General features: G+C 46.7%; 1 protein-coding gene across 1 annotated transcript in view; it reads right to left on the bottom strand.

Annotated features, from left to right (window-relative positions):
• LOC124777309 (phospholipase B1, membrane-associated-like) overlaps positions 1 to 3658 on the bottom strand; it is a 71412-nt gene extending 67754 nt beyond the window's left edge. The window contains exon 1 of the mRNA XM_047252667.1: positions 3361 to 3658. Coding sequence (XP_047108623.1) covers positions 3361 to 3658 — 298 coding nt within the window. The remainder of the gene's footprint in view (positions 1 to 3360) is intronic.
• Between the last annotated feature and the right edge of the window lie 16802 nt (positions 3659 to 20460).

Below are 20460 nucleotides of genomic sequence, written 5' to 3'. Positions count from 1 at the left end.
TGTTTAGTGCCACTTGCCACCTTTCGCACCGTACAGAAATTCTCTCTAGATCATTTTGTAATTGGAATTGATCGTCTGATAATTTTAATTGGCGGTAAATTATCTGCAAACAGTCTAAGGGGGCTGCTCAGATTATCACCTAGATCATTTATGTAAATCAGGAACAGCAGAGGGCCTATAACACCACCTTGCGGAAAGCTAGGTATCACTTCTCTTCTACTCGATGATTTACCGTCTGTGACTACGAACTGTGACCTCTCTGAGAGGAAATCACGAATCAAGTCACACAACTGAGACGATACTCCATATGCACGCACTTTGATTAATAGTCGCTTGTGAGGAACAGTATCAAAAGCCTTCTGGAAATCTAGAAATATGGAATGGATCTGAGACCTCTTGTCGACAGCACTCATTACTTCATGGGAATAAAGAGCCAGCTTTGTTGCACAAGAACGATATTTTCTGAATCCGTGTTGGTTATGTATCAATACGTCATTTTCTTCAAGGTGGTTCATAATTTTCGCGTACAGTATATGCTCCAAAATCCTACTGCAAATTGAGATCAGTGATATGGGTCTGTAATTCAGTGGGTTACTCCTATTTCCCTTCTTGAATATTGGCGTGACCTGTGCTATTTTCCAGTCTTTAGGAACAGACCTTTCGTCAATGGATCTCTTCGGCTTGTTATGAGCAGTATGTCATATTTAGTTACGTTGAGAGTCAATTACCAGTCCCTGCGTCAATTACTGATTCTCTGTAGGTCTTCCTCCATTGCGCTGCAATCTTCTGTTGTTGCACCCTTCGTTTGCGATCAGCCTTTGGAGCTTCGTGCGTTATTGTATCAGTTATATATAATGCAAGCAGGAAGCCGCTACAATATTCCCTTGCTGTACTCCCCAAATTACTTTTCTTATCTGCCGATCTCTACCCGTTAAGAACGACGTGTTTAGTTCTGACTGCAAGGGAGTCTTGGAACCACCTCAAATCTGGTACCATACTCGGTAAGCTCTGTTGTGCTGTCTCCATTATTGACACGAGTTTCGCGATCTGAAATTGCTGCCTAATTATTGCTGAAACACGCGAAGAAACAAATCGATGAGAACCCAGATCCCAAGCCACCAAATCTAGAGTAGATCAAACAGGTAATCAAAGAGCATAAGGATGACAAACACCAGGGGAAGATGGCCTTGTGGCAGGAACATGCAAAATTGGAGCAGAGATCACCGCAGAAGGAATCCAAAACTTTACAGAAGAAATATGTAACACTGGACAGAACCCAAATGACTGTAAATGTGTGCTCGCACACCCGCGTCGTATGAAGACGTAATCGAACAGATTCAATTCAGTTCAATTTATTACTACGCATTTTAGACCTGTTATATGGAAACTCTAAACAGGTCATATATATTCGCTAATCATGGTAACATACAATTTTTTATATTATGTATGTATTATAAATTATGGTAACAGTAACCATTGGTATTATTGATGCAGAAAGAAAAGAGAACATTTGGAAAATATGAAGTGAGGAACTTCCATCTTACATGACTAGATATGTTCTGGCAGCCTCGAAAGAACTCGAGGTTTGCCAGCTAATCACAACCATACCTACTTCTGAACCTATTGTTGCTATATTATTCTACATCACCCAGACTGGTACGTGCGTGTCTCGGTGTCTCGGCAATCATCGAGTGCCTATCATTATCTATAATTGTTGTTGACATTATTTTGATATTTTGAGCTTCCACTTGGCCTTACAGACCGAATGTTAACGAATTGCCTTTCATGTATCCGGTGTGCTATAGTAGTGACTTTAGTCAACAAGTTTTGGTCCCTTACAATTGTTTGCAGATCGCAGTCTGACTGTCTGCAGTCTCTCTCTTCCCGAAAAAGGGGGCATCTGAGAATGACATGATCAGTGGAACCTTCCCTCCACAGTCACAGATTGGCGTGCTACTACATTTCACCCGATGCAGACGTTTGGAATATTAACCGTGACCTGTTACTAGGTGCACCATATCTCGAGTAGAGGCAACGTCGTGCAGTTTGAGCCTATTGCTGATGCTTGGGAATATGCTGTAAACACACCTTGCAGTGCTCCTAGTGTCCCAGTCATGCTGCCATTCCTCTAACTTCCAGGCTCGTAAATGTCTTATCAGGAATATGCATTCCTGTGACCTCGTACACATGACCTTATTGCTCACGCCCCAACCAATACGCCGCTGCCCTGCAACGTACCACGATATCCATCGGACATATCCAGAGAATCTCTAGTAAACCCTCTACAGGTGTAGCCCGAAAGGCATCGGCCATCGTCAGAAGCACCCTCCACTAAATTTGTCGCAGTATTGTTTTGTAGCTGCCTAGACTACGGCGATGCACCCAGATGCTGGCAACGAAGCCCACAATGGCGCTGAAGGTAGCTTCGAGGTGTTACCGCACCGTATGCAATGGTAATTTACAGTCGGCAGTGCTAGCACGGGTCATCTTAAGCATAATTTTTGCCGCTTTCTGAGTAACAGATTTTAGGTGTTCTAGAAACTTTCTCTTCTCTTCTAGACGAATGTCTAAATATTTGTAAACAGTGCTGCGTTTTACACGTATGCCGTAAAGCCTCATGGAAGGATTTCTGGCAAGAAAAAGCCATCCCTTCAGAAGTATGTATGTGGTTTTCTGAACAGCTGTAGTCAGTTTAGTTACTCTTGCACCAATGCTGCACCTGAGCAAGCACATCATTCGCCTTTTCGTCAAGTCTCGCCCTGAAGTCTGCAGACACAACTACCAGGATGTTATCTGCGTACGCAACAACGCCTTCAGGAGCATCTGCCCCGTCTAACAGATGTAATAGGGGTTCAGTACTAAGATTCCAGAACAATGGACCACTTATGGAGCCTTGAGGGCAGCGCTTGGTAACAAAACGAACTCTACAAGTATACTGTAAAGACAACACATACAACGAGGAAGTGGAAGGCCTACGGATACCTACCAAGGATGAATGAATGCACACTGGAAAAAAGGATCGTCAGCTACATCGCGGGTTTAAATTCCATATCTAAATGGGTAGATGAAGTGAAGACGGATGTAGGGCATTTGGAATTACGTCACAGATGGTCTACAATAGAGCAGAGTTAACAGTATAACATCGTTCAAAAAGAAACCACCAAACAGGAGGCCTAAACAGATCAATTCCAAGGAGGAAAGAAGCGGAAGAATGAAGAGGATATGGGAGGAGGTGAGGAAAAAAAGCCAAGAAATCTTATTAAGTTCTTTGTGGTCAACATTTCTCCAAAATAAGAGTTTACAACAACAAAAAAATGTTGTAAGAGTACTTGCTACGTGACAAAACATAGGCGCCCTTACCAATGGACCAGGACATGCCCTTATTCTCGATAGCGACCTGCAGAAGGTTGGCGGCGACGTTGCCGTAGCCGGCGGTGAGGCTGTCGCCCAGTGCGGCGACGACGTCGATGTCTCCGGGCCGCAGGCGGTGCACAGAGTCCGGCGGGGAGGGCGAGCGGCCGACGCGCGTGTCGCACGGGAAGGGCCGGTCCGAAGGGACCTCCGGCTGCAGCATCTGCAGGCACGCCCAACAGCAGTCAGCGCAGCCGCTCATGGAATGTCTGTCTGCTCGAGTTACTTCTAATACCTCAAGTGGCATTCAAGCATTCTACTTGCACAGGACGGAAAAAATTAAATTGGCACCAAAAATATCTAACGCACATTTATATAGGCAATCCAACTTCCACCTACCCCACATGAGGATGATGTTACACTACTGGCCAGTAAAATTGCTACACCAAGAAGAAATGCAGATGACAAACTAGAACTGACATGTGATTACATTTTCACGCAATCTGGGTGCATAGATCCTGAGAAATCATTACCCGGAACAACCACCTCGCGCCCTAATAACGGCCTTGATACGTCTCGGCATTGAGTCAAACAGAGCTAGGATGGCGTGTACAGGTACAGCTTCAACACGATACCACAGTTCATCAAGAGTGTTGACTGGCGTACTGTGACGAGCCAGTTGCTCGGCCACCATTGACCAGACGTCTTCAGTTGGTGAGAGATCTGGAGAATGTGCTGGCCAGGGCAGCAGTCGAACATTTTCTGTATCCAGAAAGGCCCGTACAGGACCTGCAATATGCGGTCGTGCGTTATAATGGTGAAATGTAGGGTTTCGCAGGGAACGAATGAAGGGTAGAGCCACGGGTCGTAGCACATCGGAAATGTAACGTCCACTGTTCAAAGTGTCGTCAATGCGAACAAGAGGTGACCGAGACGTGTAACCAATGGCATCCCATACCATCACGCCGGGTGATACGCCAGTATGGCGATGACGAATACATGCTTCCAATGTGCCTTCACCGCAATGTCGCCAAACACGGATGCGACCATCATGATGCTGTAAACAGAACGTGGATTCCTCCGAAAAAATGACGTTTTGCCATTCGTGCACCTAGGTTCGTCGTTGAGTACACCATCGCAGGTGCTCAAGGGTAACCGCAGCCATGGTCTCCGAGCTTATATTCCATGCTGCTGCAAACGTCGTCGAACTGTTCGTGCAGATGGTTGTTGTCTTATAAACGTCCCCATTTGTTGACTCAGGGATCGAGACGTGGCTGCACGATCCGTTACAGCCATGCGGATAAGATGCCTGTCATCTCCACTGCTAGTGATACTAGGCCGTTGGGATCCAGCACGGCGTTCCGTATTTCCCTCCTGAACCCACCGATTCCATATTCTGCTAACAGTCATTGGATCTCGACCAACGCGAGCAGCAATGTCGCGATACAGCAAACCGCAATCGCGATAGGCTACAATCCGACCTTTATCGAAGTCGGAAACGTGATGGTACGCATTTCTGCTCCTTACACGAGGCATCACAACGACGTTTCGCCAGCAACACCGGTCAACTGCTGTTTGTGTATGAGAAATCGGTTGGAAACTTTCCTCATGTCAGCACGTTGTAGGTGTCACCACCGGCGCCAACCTTGTGTGAATGCTCTGAAAAGCTAATCATCTGCATATCACAGCATCTTCTTCCTGTCGGTTAAATTTCACGTCTGTAGCACGTCATCTTCGTGGTGTAGCAATTTTAATGGCCAGTAGCGTACTTTTGGAGTCAGTTTTGCAATGGACATTCGGAAAAAAATGAGCCGGAGGCTGTAAAATGAAAGACACCAAACTGATCGTCATGCCATTGCCCAAGGAAGAAGATGCTAAAGCCCCGTACTCGCCACTAGAGGGACATGGACACACATACACGTGACGACAGAGTGAATACGTACATGCGTCGACCGCCCATTGCCCTCTTTAGTGCCGAAAACCGAGAAACGAAGGCTTCAAAATAAGAGAAAAGAGGGATGCTGCATTTCCTTACAGCGGAAGGGGTGCAAGGAATGGAAATTCGACGAAGAATGGCACAATTGTATAGAGAGCACTGTAATACCGTTCCAACTCCGACGTTCAATCCCACCTCTGGGGCAATGGCTGAAAACGTAACTCACCGGTCTTCAGTAATGAGAGTATCCTATTGCTAGACGACAGTATAGGAAATATGGCTTAGCTTTTTAGATCTCGCGTCATTAGCCAACAACATCCGTCCTTTGAATCCCTTCTGCCTCGCCTTGAGCCTTGCAAAGGGTATATTTGTGCCACTCTTTGATGGATCTCTGTTCCCCGCATTCTTCCGCTGTCTGGAACACGTTCCACCCCTTTTCTCTTCCTTTAAAGCCTCCATTTTCCAGTTTTCAGCGCGACTGAGTACAGTGGACGATCGACGCGTGCGTTTGCTCACTCTCACGTCACGTAGGCGTGCGCCCATGTCCCACTAGCGGCCTGTTTGGTGCTTCAGCGCTCTGATAGGGACCACACATTCTTCAACAGGCGATGGCCTTACGATCCCTTCAGCGGTTTCCAGTCGTATCACAATATCCTTTTATCGGTCTACTAGCTCAGTACCGGGCATTGCCACGATATGTATCTGTTCTATTACTCCAGACCCTCCTTCTCCTTCTCTCTGTCCATATCCTCCCCCCTCACTCTGTCTGGCGCTTCCTGCGCCTCTGTTTATCTCCTCATACACCCGTTTCTGTTCGTCTAATCCTAGCCCCTCTCTCTGTCCATCTGTCCCTCCCCCTCTGTCTATCCGCTCCTTCCCCCCTTTGTCTAATTTCGTCTCCTCCTCCCCCTGTCTTTCACATCTCCTCCTCACCCCTTCCACTCTTCCTCTGTCCTCCTCTCTCTGACTCCTCCTCTTTCCTTTTTCTGTCCATTTACTAAGACCCTCCATGTTCTTTTGCTCCTTTTCATTTGCTCCTTCCTCCTCTTTCCATCTTATCCTCCCCTCCTCTCTGTCCATCTCCTCCTCTTTCTCTGTCCATTTCCTCCTTCCTCCTCTCTGTCCATCTCCTCCTCCCCCTTTTCTGTCTACCTATTCTCCCCTCCCTGTCTATGTCCATTTTCTCCTCATTACTTTCGCTGTCCATGTCCTCTCCTCTCTGTCCATTTTCTCCTTCCCCCTCTCTGCCCATCTCCTCCTCCTCCTTTCCTGTCTACCTATTCTCTCCTCCCTGCCTCTGTCCATTATCTCCTCATTACTTTCGCTGTTCGTGTCCTCTCCTCTCTGTCCATTTTCTCCTTCCTCCTCTCAGTCCATCTCCTCCTCCTCCTTTTCTGTCTACCTATTCTCCCCTCCCTGTCTCTGTCCATTATCTCCTCCTTACTTTCACTGTCCATGTCCTCTCCTCTCTGCCCATTTTCTCCTTCCCCCTCTCTGTCCATCACCTCCTCCTCCTTATCTGTCCTTCTCCCCTCCCTGTCTCTGTCCATTATTTCCTCATTACTTTCGCTGTCCATGTCCTCTCCTCTCTGTCCATTTTCTCCTTCCCCTCTCTATCCAACTCCTCCTCCTCATTTTCTGCCTACCTCTCCTCCCCTCCCTGTCTCTGTCCATTATCTCCTCATTAATTTCGCTGACCATGTCCTCTCCTCTCTGTCCATTTTGCATTTTCTCCTTCCCCCTCTCTGTCCATCTCCTCCTTTTCGATCTACCTTTTCTCTTCCTTTAAAGCCTCCATTTTCCAGTTTTCAGCGCGACTGAGTACAGTGGACGATCGACGCGTGCGTTTGCTCACTCTCACGTCACGTAGGCGTGCGCCCATGTCCCACTAGCGGCCTGTTTGGTGCTTCAGCGCTCTGATAGGGACCACACATTCTTCAACAGGCGATGGCCTTACGATCCCTTCAGCGGTTCCCATTTCACTGACTCAGACTTGTTTCTTTTTGATTGCGAGTTATATTTTACGACCTGTAATTAATTAATTAGTGTTTTATTGAATTTAGTGTTGGTTGTGTAAGCGGTCACATATCCTTGGAACATCTACCGATTGGCAGTAATATGTTGAATCACTGATAAGATGGGAGTAAATAAATACCATCTAACTCCTTCCGATTTAACTTCTCCAGCATTCTCAAAAATTTAAAAAAAATAAAACACAAGCGCCTTCTTAACAACCTGGCTATAAATAATACATTGCCTAAGACAGTTTGGATTTCTAAAGAGTTCTTATATTGGGAAGGTTACTTAAAAATAGTGCACTTATGTACTTAATTCGTCAGAAAATAAATTACGGGGTACTGAAATAATCTGTGCTTTCCTCCTCTCTCTCTTTTTGCACATTGCCTTCTCACCTCTTCCACTGTTCCTCTGTCCTCCTCTCTCTCAACATCTCCTCCTCTTTCCTTCTTCCGTTCATTTACTCCAACCCCCTATATTAATTTGCCCCTCCCCTTCTCTCTGTCCATCTCTTCCTCTTCTCTTTCTCCAGTCGTATCACAATATCCTTTTATCGGTCTACTAGCTCAGTACCGGGCATTGCCACGATATGTATCTGTTCTATTACTCCAGACCCTCCTTCTCCTTCTCTCTGTCCATATCCTCCCCCCTCACTCTGTCTGGCGCTTCCTGCGCCTCTGTTTATCTCCTCATACACCCGTTTCTGTTCGTCTAATCCTAGCCCCTCTCTCTGTCCATCTGTCCCTCCCCCTCTGTCTATCCGCTCCTTCCCCCCTTTGTCTAATTTCGTCTCCTCCTCCCCCTGTCTTTCACATCTCCTCCTCACCCCTTCTACTCTTCCTCTGTCCTCCTCTCTCTGACAATCTCCTCCTCTTTCCTTTTTCTGTCCATTTACTAAGACCCTCCATGTTCTTTTGCTCCTTTTCATTTGCTCCTTCCTCCTCTTTCCATCTTATCCTCCCCTCCTCTCTGTCCATCTCCTCCTCTTTCTCTGTCCATTTCCTCCTTCCTCCTCTCTGTCCATCTCCTCCTCCTCCTCCTTTTCTGTCTACCTATTCTCCCCTCCCTGTCTATGTCCATTTTCTCCTCATTACTTTCGCTGTCCATGTCCTCTCCTCTCTGTCCATTTTCTCCTTCCCCCTCTCTGCCCATCTCCTCCTCCTCCTTTCCTGTCTACCTATTCTCTCCTCCCTGCCTCTGTCCATTATCTCCTCATTACTTTCGCTGTCCGTGTCCTCTCCTCTCTGTCCATTTTCTCCTTCCTCCTCTCAGTCCATCTCCTCCTCCTCCTTTTCTGTCTACCTATTCTCCCCTCCCTGTCTCTGTCCATTATCTCCTCCTTACTTTCACTGTCCATGTCCTCTCCTCTCTGCCCATTTTCTCCTTCCCCCTCTCTGTCCATCACCTCCTCCTCCTTATCTGTCCTTCTCCCCTCCCTGTCTCTGTCCATTATTTCCTCATTACTTTCGCTGTCCATGTCCTCTCCTCTCTGTCCATTTTCTCCTTGCCCTCTCTATCCATCTCCTCCTCCTCATTTTCTGCCTACCTCTCCTCCCCTCCCTGTCTCTGTCCATTATCTCCTCATTAATTTCGCTGACCATGTCCTCTCCTCTCTGTCCATTTTCCATTTTCTCCTTCCCCCTCTCTGTCCATCTCCTCCTTTTCGATCTACCTTTTCTTCCTCCCCCCCCCCTGTCTCTCACCCTTTTCTCCTTACCACTTTCACGTCCTCTCCTCTCTCTCTGCCAGTTTCCCGCTCCCCCTTTCTATCCATTTCCTCCTTACAGCCCATCTGTGTCTATCTCCTCCTCTCCCTTTTCTTTGCCCATTTCTCCCTCCCTCTCTATCCATTTTTTCCTCATCACCTATCTGTTCTATCTCCTCCATTCCCCACTCTCTATTTCCATCTCCTGCGCCCCTCACCTCTCTCCGCGTTATCACACCCGCTGCAATAGGAGGCTGGTGTTTGTTTCTTACCCCACACTAATACATTCCAGATGGTATCTATTAAGATGGTAACTATTACCACATATGTACCAAATTTTCTTGGCTTTTTACCACTGGCTTTGCCTACGTATGCACATGTCAAATACACTCCTGGAAATTGAAATAAGAACACCGTGAATTAATTGTCCCAGGAAGGGGAAACTTTATTGACACATTCCTGGGGTCAGATACATCACATGATCACACTGACAGAACCACAGGCACATAGACACAGGCAACAGAGCATGCACAATGTCGGCACTAGTACAGTGTATATCCACCTTTCGCAGCAAAGCAGGCTGCTATTCTCCCATGGAGATGATCGTAGAGATGCTGGATGTAGTCCTGTGGAACGGCTTGCCATGCCATTTCCACCTGGCGCCTCAGTTGGACCAGCGTTCGTGCTGGACGTGCAGACCGCGTGAGACGACGCTTCATCCAGTCCCAAACATGCTCAATGGGGGACAGATCCGGAGATCTTGCTGGCCAGGGTAGTTGACTTACACCTTCTAGAGCACGTTGGGTGGCATGGGATACATGCGGACGTGCATTGTCCTGTTGGAACAGCAAGTTCCCTTGCCGGTCTAGGAATGGTAGAACGATGGGTTCGATGACGGTTTGGATGTACCGTGCACTATTCAGTGTCCCCTCGACGATCACCAGTGGTGTACGGCCAGTGTAGGAGATCGCTCCCCACACCATGATGCCGGGTGTTGGCCCTGTGTGCCTCGGTCGTATGCAGTCCTGATTGTGACGCTCACCTGCACGGCGCCAAACACGCATACGACCATCATTGGCACCAAGGCAGAAGCGACTCTCATCGCTGAAGACGACACGTCTCCATTCGTCCCTCCATTCACGCCTGTCGCGACACCACTGGAGGTGGGCTGCACAATGTTGGGGCGTGAGCGGAAGGTGGCCTAACGGTGTGCGGGACCGTAGCCCAGCTTCATGGAGACGGTTGCGAATGGTCCTCTCCGATACCCCAGGAGCAACAGTGTCCCTAATTTGCTGGGAAGTGGCGGTGCGGTCCCCTACGGCACTGCGTAGGATCCTACGGTCTTGGCGTGCCTCCGTGCGTCGCTGCGGTCCGGTCCCAGGTCGACGGGCACGTGCACCTTCCGCCGACCACTGGCGACAACATCGATGTACTGTGGAGACCTCACGCCCCACGTGTTGAGCAATTCGGCGGTACGTCCACCCGGCCTCCCGCATGCCCACTATACGCCCTCGCTCAAAGTCCGTCAACTGCACATACGGTTCGCGTCCACGCTGTCGCGGCATGCTACCAGTGTTAAAGACTGCGATGGAGCTCCGTATGCCACGGCAAACTGGCTGACACTGACGGCGGCGGTGCACAAATGCTGCGCAGCTAGCGCCATTCGACGGCCAACACCGCGGTTCCTGGTGTGTCCGCTGTGCCGTGCGTGTGATCATTGCTTGTACAGCCCTCTCGCAGTGTCCGGAGCAAGTATGGTGGGTCTGACACACCGGTGTCAATGTGTTCTTTTTTCCATTTCCAGGAGTGTACTTTTCGCATATATTTAAAACATTTCATACGCATTTGTACACATATTTCACCCGTATATCTAGCGGATTTCGCCCTCCAGCCTCATTTTCACGCATCTCGATGTTTATGACGTTGAATCTCCTGAACTACGTGTCGTACAGGTATACGTTTTTGTAGGCACATTCAGCGGAATATGTCGATGGTGACTGCGAAATGAGAACAGCGAAAAACATAGTAAGTGATAAACTTTTTTCATTGCATCATTTTGTGGGGGTTGTTAACGAGAAAAACCTTTGTAAATGTTTTAAGTTATGGGTAGAGTTTGTTGCAAACCACTAAGAGCTGACATTCTCAAAAATTGTATGACTAAAATATGAGTATTCATGTGTCATGGGCTACCCTGCTTCTTCACTCCAATTTTCACTCATTTGATAGGTAGGTGGTTCTTATCCCCAGAGTGATTATTTCCAGACAATAAGTGATATTTGTACCAAGTGTGGTTGAAATCGGTGCAGTGGTTTAGGAGGCGATGTGGAACATACATACATGCATATGACGTACATCCGTTTTTATAATACATATATGGCTGACGTGACAGGAACTGCCAGATCGTGGTTCATGTCGTATCAGTTTGACAAGAATCAAAGCTCCCTAATATCGTAACAGATCTGTGGGGCTACCAAAATACAATGTTGTGCAAGGATGAAAGTAACTTTCGGATGATGTGTCATTGTCAAGTAACATCACTTGATGAAACTTGGACCACACACCGGAAGAACTGCTACAGTGTAGGACACAATGAGACGATGAAAAATGACAGTTTCATTCAAAGACAAAAATTACACTGAAGTCACCGCGATTGATGATGGTCTCCTTGGCATTACAAAAGGCAGATCGTGGTTCTTAATAGGATGTGTGGTGACCACGAACAGCAGTGTATGCTCTGCAGCGTGCTCCCATGCTGGCCACGGAATTGATAAGAAGCTCTTGTGGTAAGGTGCTCCACCATCCACCAGCGGGGTTAAAAACTGCTGGATGGACGTTAGTGTATGTGGACGTTCTGTAATACGTCTCCACAGCGCATCCCACTTGTGTTCGAAGGATTGAGCCGGGGAAATGGGCCGGCCTGTCCATTCGCTGGACATTCCCTCGTTCCAAGAGCTCCCCCACCTGCGCTGTCCGATGCGATTGCGCAATGTAATTGACAAAATTGAAGTCACAGGGGCCGGACGCACTCTTGAAATAATGATCATTGGGAAAGAGTACACTGGCAGAACAAATCTGATCAGTCCGTGTACTGTGTTCAAAGATTTCAAGCTCAGTGCACCCAGGCAACATTATGCCTTATCATACCATAACATCTGGACCACCAAATCGATCGCTTTCGACAGTGTTCCTGCGTGCATTAGGAGTTCCCACCTGTCACCCCATCGAGATACGTCTAGAATCAGTACTCAGACTGTATACGCACTCTTCCGAAGAGAGCGTGCCACCACAATCCTATTCACTCCCAATGCTCTTGGCACCATCGTTAACGGAGCCTCCAATGTCCGGATGCCAATGGAAATGGCGTACTGATCGTGGGACAAAGAGACCACCCATATGCAGTCGCCACATTGCATGCTTACAGTGCTCTTAATTCTGCTTTGCAATTGCAAACGCCATTTGTAGAGAGTCCCTTTTTGAGTGTTGCTCAATGTAACGGTCGTCTGCTGCTGCAGTTGACCGTATTACACCACCTCTTCTCATTTGGGCAGCAGTGCCTGTGGTTCGAAACGCTCCCCATGCACGTCAAACATTGCAATGAGCAATACCAAACTCCTGGGCCACAGTCGTCATCACACTTCATCCCGCTGCCAGTTTCTCGATTATTTTCTTTTTGGAGTCGTCCAAATGGTCTTCCCGAACAATGTTGTAATTAAGAACATCACAAAAGGGCACCATAACTGCTCGCCAATACATGGGCACTGTGGGCACAGCCCCATACTGGCGCTATAGTCACGCTGATCTCACGCAAGGGCCCACGAGAAATATAAATCCGGCAACGATCTTATATATCACACTAGTCGCCTTGTCCACCATACTTCGCGAAGCTCAGCCCTGTTCAAGGTTCACGGGAACTCAGAATGTCACCGGAGAGGTACATACTAAAGGTCTTAATTTTGCCGTGTGATTTCGAGAGCTTTCACGCATTTAAAAACGCAATTAAGTATTATTAAACTTGCCTGAAAAAGTTACGCGCTCCCATCCTGCGTCGGCTGCTGGCACTCGTAAGACCTACAGTGTCACCTGCTTTGACGTACACGTCGTGGCCAGTCTATCTTGTGGTCCTCGCCTCGCGTCACGTGACGTCCACTTTTCTGTGCACGACCGGGAGACCCCTGGCAACATGCTCCCGCACTTCCATTCATTCCCACCAAGTTATGTCACTGTATTTATGTCGTCCTTAAGTTATACAGAGCAGCATCTAACAGGTCAAGAAGTTAGGCTGACCTTCCTGGGTGTTTGGTCATGTTAATGCGTCCGCTTCCAGGATGGGAGGTACCCCTAGGTAAAATCTGCGACGAGAGGTCGATGTACCGGCCTGCCAGTTGTGGTTTTTACGTAGTTTGTCACATCCCACTAGGTGAATAACGGCATGGTACCAATGTTCCACCTCAGAAAAGCGGAACACAATAATTTATAATACTTTCTCACACTTGCACACGCCGGCCGAAGTGGCCGTGCGGTTAAAGGCGCTGCAGTCTGGAACCGCAAGACCGCTACGGTCGCAGGTTCGAATCCTGCCTCGGGCATGGATGTTTGTGATGTCCTTAGGTTAGTTAGGTTTAACTAGTTCTAAGTTCTAGGGGACTAATGACCTCAGCAGTTGAGTCCCATAGTGCTCAGAGCCATTTGAACCATTTTTGCACACGTTATTTACTCTGTACGCAAAAAGGTACATTGCTTTTGTACTGGGAAAGGGGAGTGTACTATAACTGATTGATTAAATACTGAGGAAAATTCAGGAGATGCTATGGAAATGAAGAGTCTTAAAGTCCAGTGCATCTTGGAGTTTCTTGCTGTGTATGACAATGACGATTATTTTTCAGCACTTGTGCTTTCCAAAGAGCAGAATTTTGGTCTACAGAGACCGCTGGATTTACGACTTAAGTGTGTAGAGGGAATGGGAAGTCGCCGTTACGGTTTAATTTGTGGGAGGTTAATAAAAAAGGAGTCTGTGGATATACCTGGCTACATTTCCATCCAAGAGCGCTTGAGTTTTCTATGCGCTATTTTAGGTGAGATAACATACAGGCTGCCATAAAAAAGCTGCCATGTTTGTTGAAGTTAATGAACTTCGCAGTTTCTATTGAAACCACTTTTTAAAAATCAAAATCATGTAACATTTCGTCTGTGAAACACCGTGCTATTTTATCCCAGCGAATATATATCTCTGATCTACAAGGCGAGGAACATAATGGCTTTCATTTTGTGCTATTAGCGGGAAGAGCACGGTTGACATCATGTTACAAACCTAGACTTATTTCTGTTGCTTCATTCTCAAGAACATCAAATAAATGTGCTCGGAAAGTGGGCCTTTTTTTAAAGTTGGTAACACAAGCTTGTTATAAACTGCAGATTTTCATAGCTATGGCAGACGTAACTGAACCGTGCTATGCCTCGCGTTGTTGCCGTGTGAAGGTTTCTGCTCGTATCGTTTAGTTGGCATGGTTGCGTTGTTCGTCTGCTTCTCGGGTTCACTGGCGCCACTCGGATTCCTAAGCCTTGCCTGTCCGCTAGTGGCAGGAGCAGCGCTTATCGATATGTAGTTCTGTTGCCCTATCTTTGGAGCGACGTCGTTCCTTTTCCGTGTGGTGTGAATGGGAGTTCGGTTGGGGCCGCAGGAGCAGCGAGGTTTGCGCAGAGCGAGAACACGCCGGGGCCACTGGCGGCGTGTATGGACTGCCAGATCGAAGGGCGGTGGTCACGAGGGTTCACGACCTCGTCCAAACCGGATCCTGCATGTTTAAGTTGATTGCATTGCAATTCGAATAGAGAAACCTCCACGATTGTGAAATCTCACGATTCTCCAGTGACTGGGGTTCGTGTTACTGTTTGTGGTGTTGCCGAGCCGAAAAGCAGCGAGTGGAGTGCCTGGGGAAGTGGGATCTGATTAGCCTTTCTGAACTTCTAATTACTATTTACTATTTTCAGCTTCTTACAGTGTTAAATTCAACCAGCGAAATTTTTCCTGCTTTTTGGCCGCTAGGCCCGCATCTCGTGGTCGTGCGGTTGCGTTCTCGCTTCCCACGACCGGGTTCCCGGGTTCGATTCCCGGCGGGGTCAGGGATTTTCTCTGCCTCGTGATGGCTGGGTGTTGTGTGCTGTCCTTAGGTTAGTTAGGTTTAAGTAGTTCTAAGTTCTACGGGACTGATGACCATAGATGTTAAGTCCCATAGTGTTCAGAGCCATTTGAACCATTTTTGTTTTTGGCCGCTAACGCCCCCTTTGGCTGCCCTGGGGGTTAGTGTGTGTAACGGCAGTGAACGATTCCTGGCCTTGCCTCCACTGTCCGGTGAGGCGTGTAAGTTTGACAGCTTCTTTCTTGACTGTAGGTTGGGTGGCGTTCTTCTACTTTAGTGGCAGTCATTACTTCTTGTTCCGGACTCTCTAAGCACAGTACTCTGCAGGAGGAGCCCAGACCACCGGTTCCGGCTTTGGTGCAATTTCACATCTTGCATTAGTCTATGGTTGGACTACCACTAGTCCGAATTGCCATCTTGTGATCTGAATGCAACTCTTGGCTGCCTTTCTCTTCGCTCGCGAAGAGTCGATTCCTGGAGCACCGTCTGTACCTGTCCCTGGCCCTTGTGTTTCATTTTATTATTGTATTATTAAGTTACCATCATTTGTCTCATCTGTTTGGTGATCTGTTGTTTGTTTTTGTAAAATTAACTTTTTCTATACCATTCGCCGTTTGACAACATATTCTTTAATATTTTTATACACTACTGGCCATTAATATTGCTACATCATGAAAACGACGTGATACAGACGCGAAGTTTAACCGACAGGAAGAAGATGCTGTGATATGCAAATGATTAGCTTTTCATAGCATTCACAGAAGGTTGGCGCCGGTGGCGACACGTACAACGTGCTGACATGAGCAAAGTTTCCAACCGATTTCTCATACACAAACAGCTGTTGACCGGCGTTGCCTGGTGAAACGTTGTTGTGATGCCTCGTATAAGGAGAAGAAATTCGTACCATCACGTTTCCAGCTTTGATAAAGGTCGGATTGTAGCCTATCGCGATTGCGGTTTGTCGTATCGCGACATTGCTGCTCGCGTTGGTCGAGATCCAATGACTATTAGCAGAATATGGAATCGGTGGGTTCAGGAGGATAATACGGAACGCCGTGCTGGATCCCAACGGCCTCGTATCACTAGCAGTCGAGATGACAAGCATCTTATCCGCATGGCTGTAACGGATCGTGCAGCCACGTCTCGATCCCTGAGTCAACAGGTGGGGACCTTTGCAAGACAACAACCATCTGCACGAACAGTTCGACGACGTTTGGAACAGCATGGACTATCAGCTCGATGACCACGGCTGTGGTTACCCTTGACGCTGCATCACAGACAGGAGTGCCTGCGATGGTGTACTCAACGACGAATCTGGGTGCACGAATGGCAAAACATGATTTTTTCGGATGAATCCAGGTTCTGTTAACAGCATCATGATGGTCGCATCCGTGTTTGGCGGCATCGCGGTGAACGCACATTGGAAGCGTGTATTCGTTATGGCTCGTCACAATATGCTAGTCACTACTATTGATGAACTGAGGTATCGTGTTGAAGCTGCATGGGCAGCTGTACCTGTACACGCCATCCAAGCTCTGTGTGAATCAATGCACAGGCGTATCAAGGCCGTTATTACGGCCAGAGGTGGTTGTTCTGGGTACTGACTTCTCAGGATCTATACACCCTATTTGCATGTAAATGTAATCACATGTCAGTTCTAGTATAATATATTTGTCCAATGAATACTTGTTTATCATCTGCATTCCTTCTTGGTGTAGCAATTTTAATGGCCAGTAGCGTAATTGCCATTTGCGCGTTAAAAGGCCTTCTGCCGTCATTGTGATGACTTGCGTTAAAATTCGTACTGCGTCCCAGACCATAAGGCCTGGGTGGGGCCAGTGTGTCTTGCACGAATGCACTACACGAGACAGCGATCACCCGGTCTACGCCACATGCGCAAACAATCATCTTTTGCGCGCAGACAGAATGTGTATCTCTGAAGACCACGACGAGCCATTCCAAGTGGTCCTCTGACGGCACAGGTGGAGCAGTGCACATTTGTACTGTCGAGTGAGCGGAAGACGGACAACAGGTGTGTATTCCCATGCTCATGTTGCGTCAGTTGTGCATCGATGCTGGTGTCAGTGGTCACGTCAACATTTTCACACCCGTAGACGGAATTCTGCACAGCCACGCAGCACAGATGCCCACTAGGATCGTTGCACTGTAACGACAGCATGGCATATCGTACAGCCACCACAGCGCAATAAGAAATGTTGTGAACCTGTTATTAACAGTGGAGTAGACCCAGACGGCACTCTGGTAGCTATGTCGTTATGCTTGCTATCTTTTGGCGGGCGACATTATCAGTACATCCGCTATCCCCGGGTGGCGTATGCCATCATCGAATTAAAGTGCCGTCTTTCTATGTATACTAATTCTTTTTCTCCGGCAGTGTATACACAGTATTCAGGGCAGCGCTGGTTTCCCGAAAATGGCGTGATTTATTAGATAATTCGACTCCGATGTAGTGAGTACTTCGGTAGGCACTTGAGCGAGTGGCGTTTTCGCCTTCTTTAGCGCAGAGAAGATCCAACATCTGAATGCGTAAAGGAAGTGACGGTTTTGCTGAACCAAGGATTTCCTGTATGTAGTTTGATCTGCGTCCCCGTAACAGTCCCTTAAGAGTATAAACCGCGATGATTGCTCCTGAAACTTCACGGAGGGCGACGATGAAAGTACTATACAATAAAAAGTGCGCTAAGCATGGGTAGTAACCAGGAACAGAACATAAAGAAGAATATTGATAAAGGTTCGGCGACTTAAAACTGAATAACCATTTGTTTAGCAAACACTAGCATGCTGCTACAAGAAAACTTCTAGAACCTATAACAATATTGGTTCAACACTACAATCTACATTTAACGGGACAGAGACTGTTTAGAACTGAGTGAGGAAATAATACTAAAACAAAGGCAAGGTAATGAAGTCTGAGTAAATATTCCGTATACAATGTACATCAGTTCAATCACTGTTCAATAACTTTACTTCTTTACGGTCCTGTTTATAGAGTCAACAGTTTACTACCTCAAGGAAGGATTGTAAACACAATCACGACCTACAATAGTATATGCCAAGGTCGCTTCTCTCAGCAGCAGCTGCATCAAGGTGCCTCCCCGTTTCGTTCGGCACGTGCAGGATCGTGACTGCGTACTGGATTTTCCTTATTTGTCGAGCAGAAACCTGTCAGTTGCTCTGTGTTAGTAGATATTCGAACCTGTCAATTCCTCCGTGTCGGTAGTTATTTGAAACTTAGCAGTGTTGCAACCTTAAAACCTCCGAAGAAAACTATATAATGACATTATGTCCCACTGTTTTCTGATTAACCTAATAACCTAAAACATCGTTCGTGCTACAAATAAGCTACTAATACAGGGTGGACGACAAGTCAGTTGTCGAAAATGCTTCTAGTACAGTTATTAATGTTGAACAAATGAAAATATAAATTTATTATCAACACAGAAACGCGTGTACAGTTCAATGAACCTATAGAAAATGCTCAAAGTTGTTTCCATGCTGTTCTAAGTAAACATTGCATCTTTTCAACACTGATTTACAAATTTTGTCGAAAATGTTGCGGGCCTGTAGGTTTTCAAATTCTCGTCGGATTCGTTCCTTCAAATTCTCACCATCACGAATTTTGACGGAATAAACCTCATTAAATTGTATAGCCCGGAGTGAAAAATTCATGATAATGGTATCTGAGCATCAAGGAGGCCAGACACTAATACCCTTTGTGCCAATCCATTCACAGACGTTTTCATTTAGGAAGTCTCTCGCAACAGGTCCATAATGTGGAGATGCTTCATCTTGTTGCCACATCAGCTTTTCCTTAACCAGTTGCAGATTTTCAAAAAGTAGATTAGTTTCCAGTTCTAACAATACTTATTGAAGCGTATCTTGGTAAGCTACAGATTTGACGGTAAGGTCAGAGAAAAAGGTCCTAGTAACTCACCGCTGAAAACTCGTACCCATACACTCATCGACTGGAGTAGAATTGTCTTCAGTGATGAGTCCCGCTATGAACGAAGACGCGTCTAGAGACGTCCCAGACAACGCTGGGATACCAATCTCACTGTCACCCGCCACATGGCCCGACAAACAGGAGTGATGGTGTGGGGTGCCATTTCTGTTCATAATAGGACCCTTTAGTTGTTATATGCAACGCCTTTATAACACAGCGGTACGTCGACAATATTCTACGCCCAATTTTATTGCCTTCATGGCAAGCCAACCTGTGCTTATATTTCAGGAAGGTAACGCCCGCCCGCCCACGGAGAGAGTTTCTGCTGCCTTCCTTCGTGCTTCCTAACCCTACCTTGACCATAAGGTCTCCGGATCTCATCCCAGTTGAGAAATTTTGGAGCATTATGGACAGGGCCCTCCTATCATCTCGGGATTTTGACGATCCAGCGCAACACTTGGAGAGAATTTGGCATTATGTCCCTCAGAAGGACATCCCATAACTCTGCCAAGCCGAAAAAACTGCTTGATAAGTGCCTGACTTGGACCAACCCGTTTTGTTGAATTTGTGTTCTTTCTCTTGAATAAGTCATCCACTTGTTCTGAAATTGGGATAATTTCTTGTCTGTATATGTGTGTCAACTCTACGATTTCTGTCCCATTATGGTAATTTCTTACCGGAGCGGTTTTTTTTGTCTTAGAGGGTATTTTCAGTAATCATCCCACATGCGCACTGTCAGCGGCAATGCATTTTGGAGATCATTTAAGAAACATTATTATCTGCAGTGTTCATTCTTCACTAGAAGCAGCAGTTCCAGCATATTATCAGTTTAGCTGGATGTAATCAGGAGCTGAATCACGACAATCTGTTTGTTTCGATTTACGTAGTGGAAGAAAACTAAGTGTAAATATGCCTATACACGATTTAAATATTCTTAAATGCTATTCCCGTAGAAAATGTTCCTGTGAACTACACGTACCATCGTTTGTATCAGAAGTTGTCAGATCAATAACCCACAGGTAGCAAATGCTAACTGGACACAAAACCAGCTCTGAAGACGAGTGCCTCGAAGACCATTGGTAAATATTTTTACCATTATTCTCTTTTTACCGGCATCTCAAACCTACCAACCTAGAAACATACAAATGGTTTTTACATCCATCGGAGAAATTGTTGTGAATATATTAATACCGATAAAATCGATTTTCTGTATTAAATAAAGTAGGCCATAACATGTATGATGAATGGTATACACTTCCACCAGTGGCACTTAAATGGTTAAAGCTGGGTATTGAAACTTTATAAGCAAGCTTTCAGAGGATAGTTTGCATCTATCTTTAAGCGCTTGGCA

The sequence above is a fragment of the Schistocerca piceifrons genome, chromosome 1 (genome assembly GCF_021461385.2).
Source record: "Schistocerca piceifrons isolate TAMUIC-IGC-003096 chromosome 1, iqSchPice1.1, whole genome shotgun sequence".
NCBI lineage: Eukaryota > Metazoa > Arthropoda > Insecta > Orthoptera > Acrididae > Schistocerca > Schistocerca piceifrons.
The sequence above is the reverse complement of the archived record's forward strand: the minus strand, read 5'-3'. Positions and strand labels throughout refer to the sequence as shown.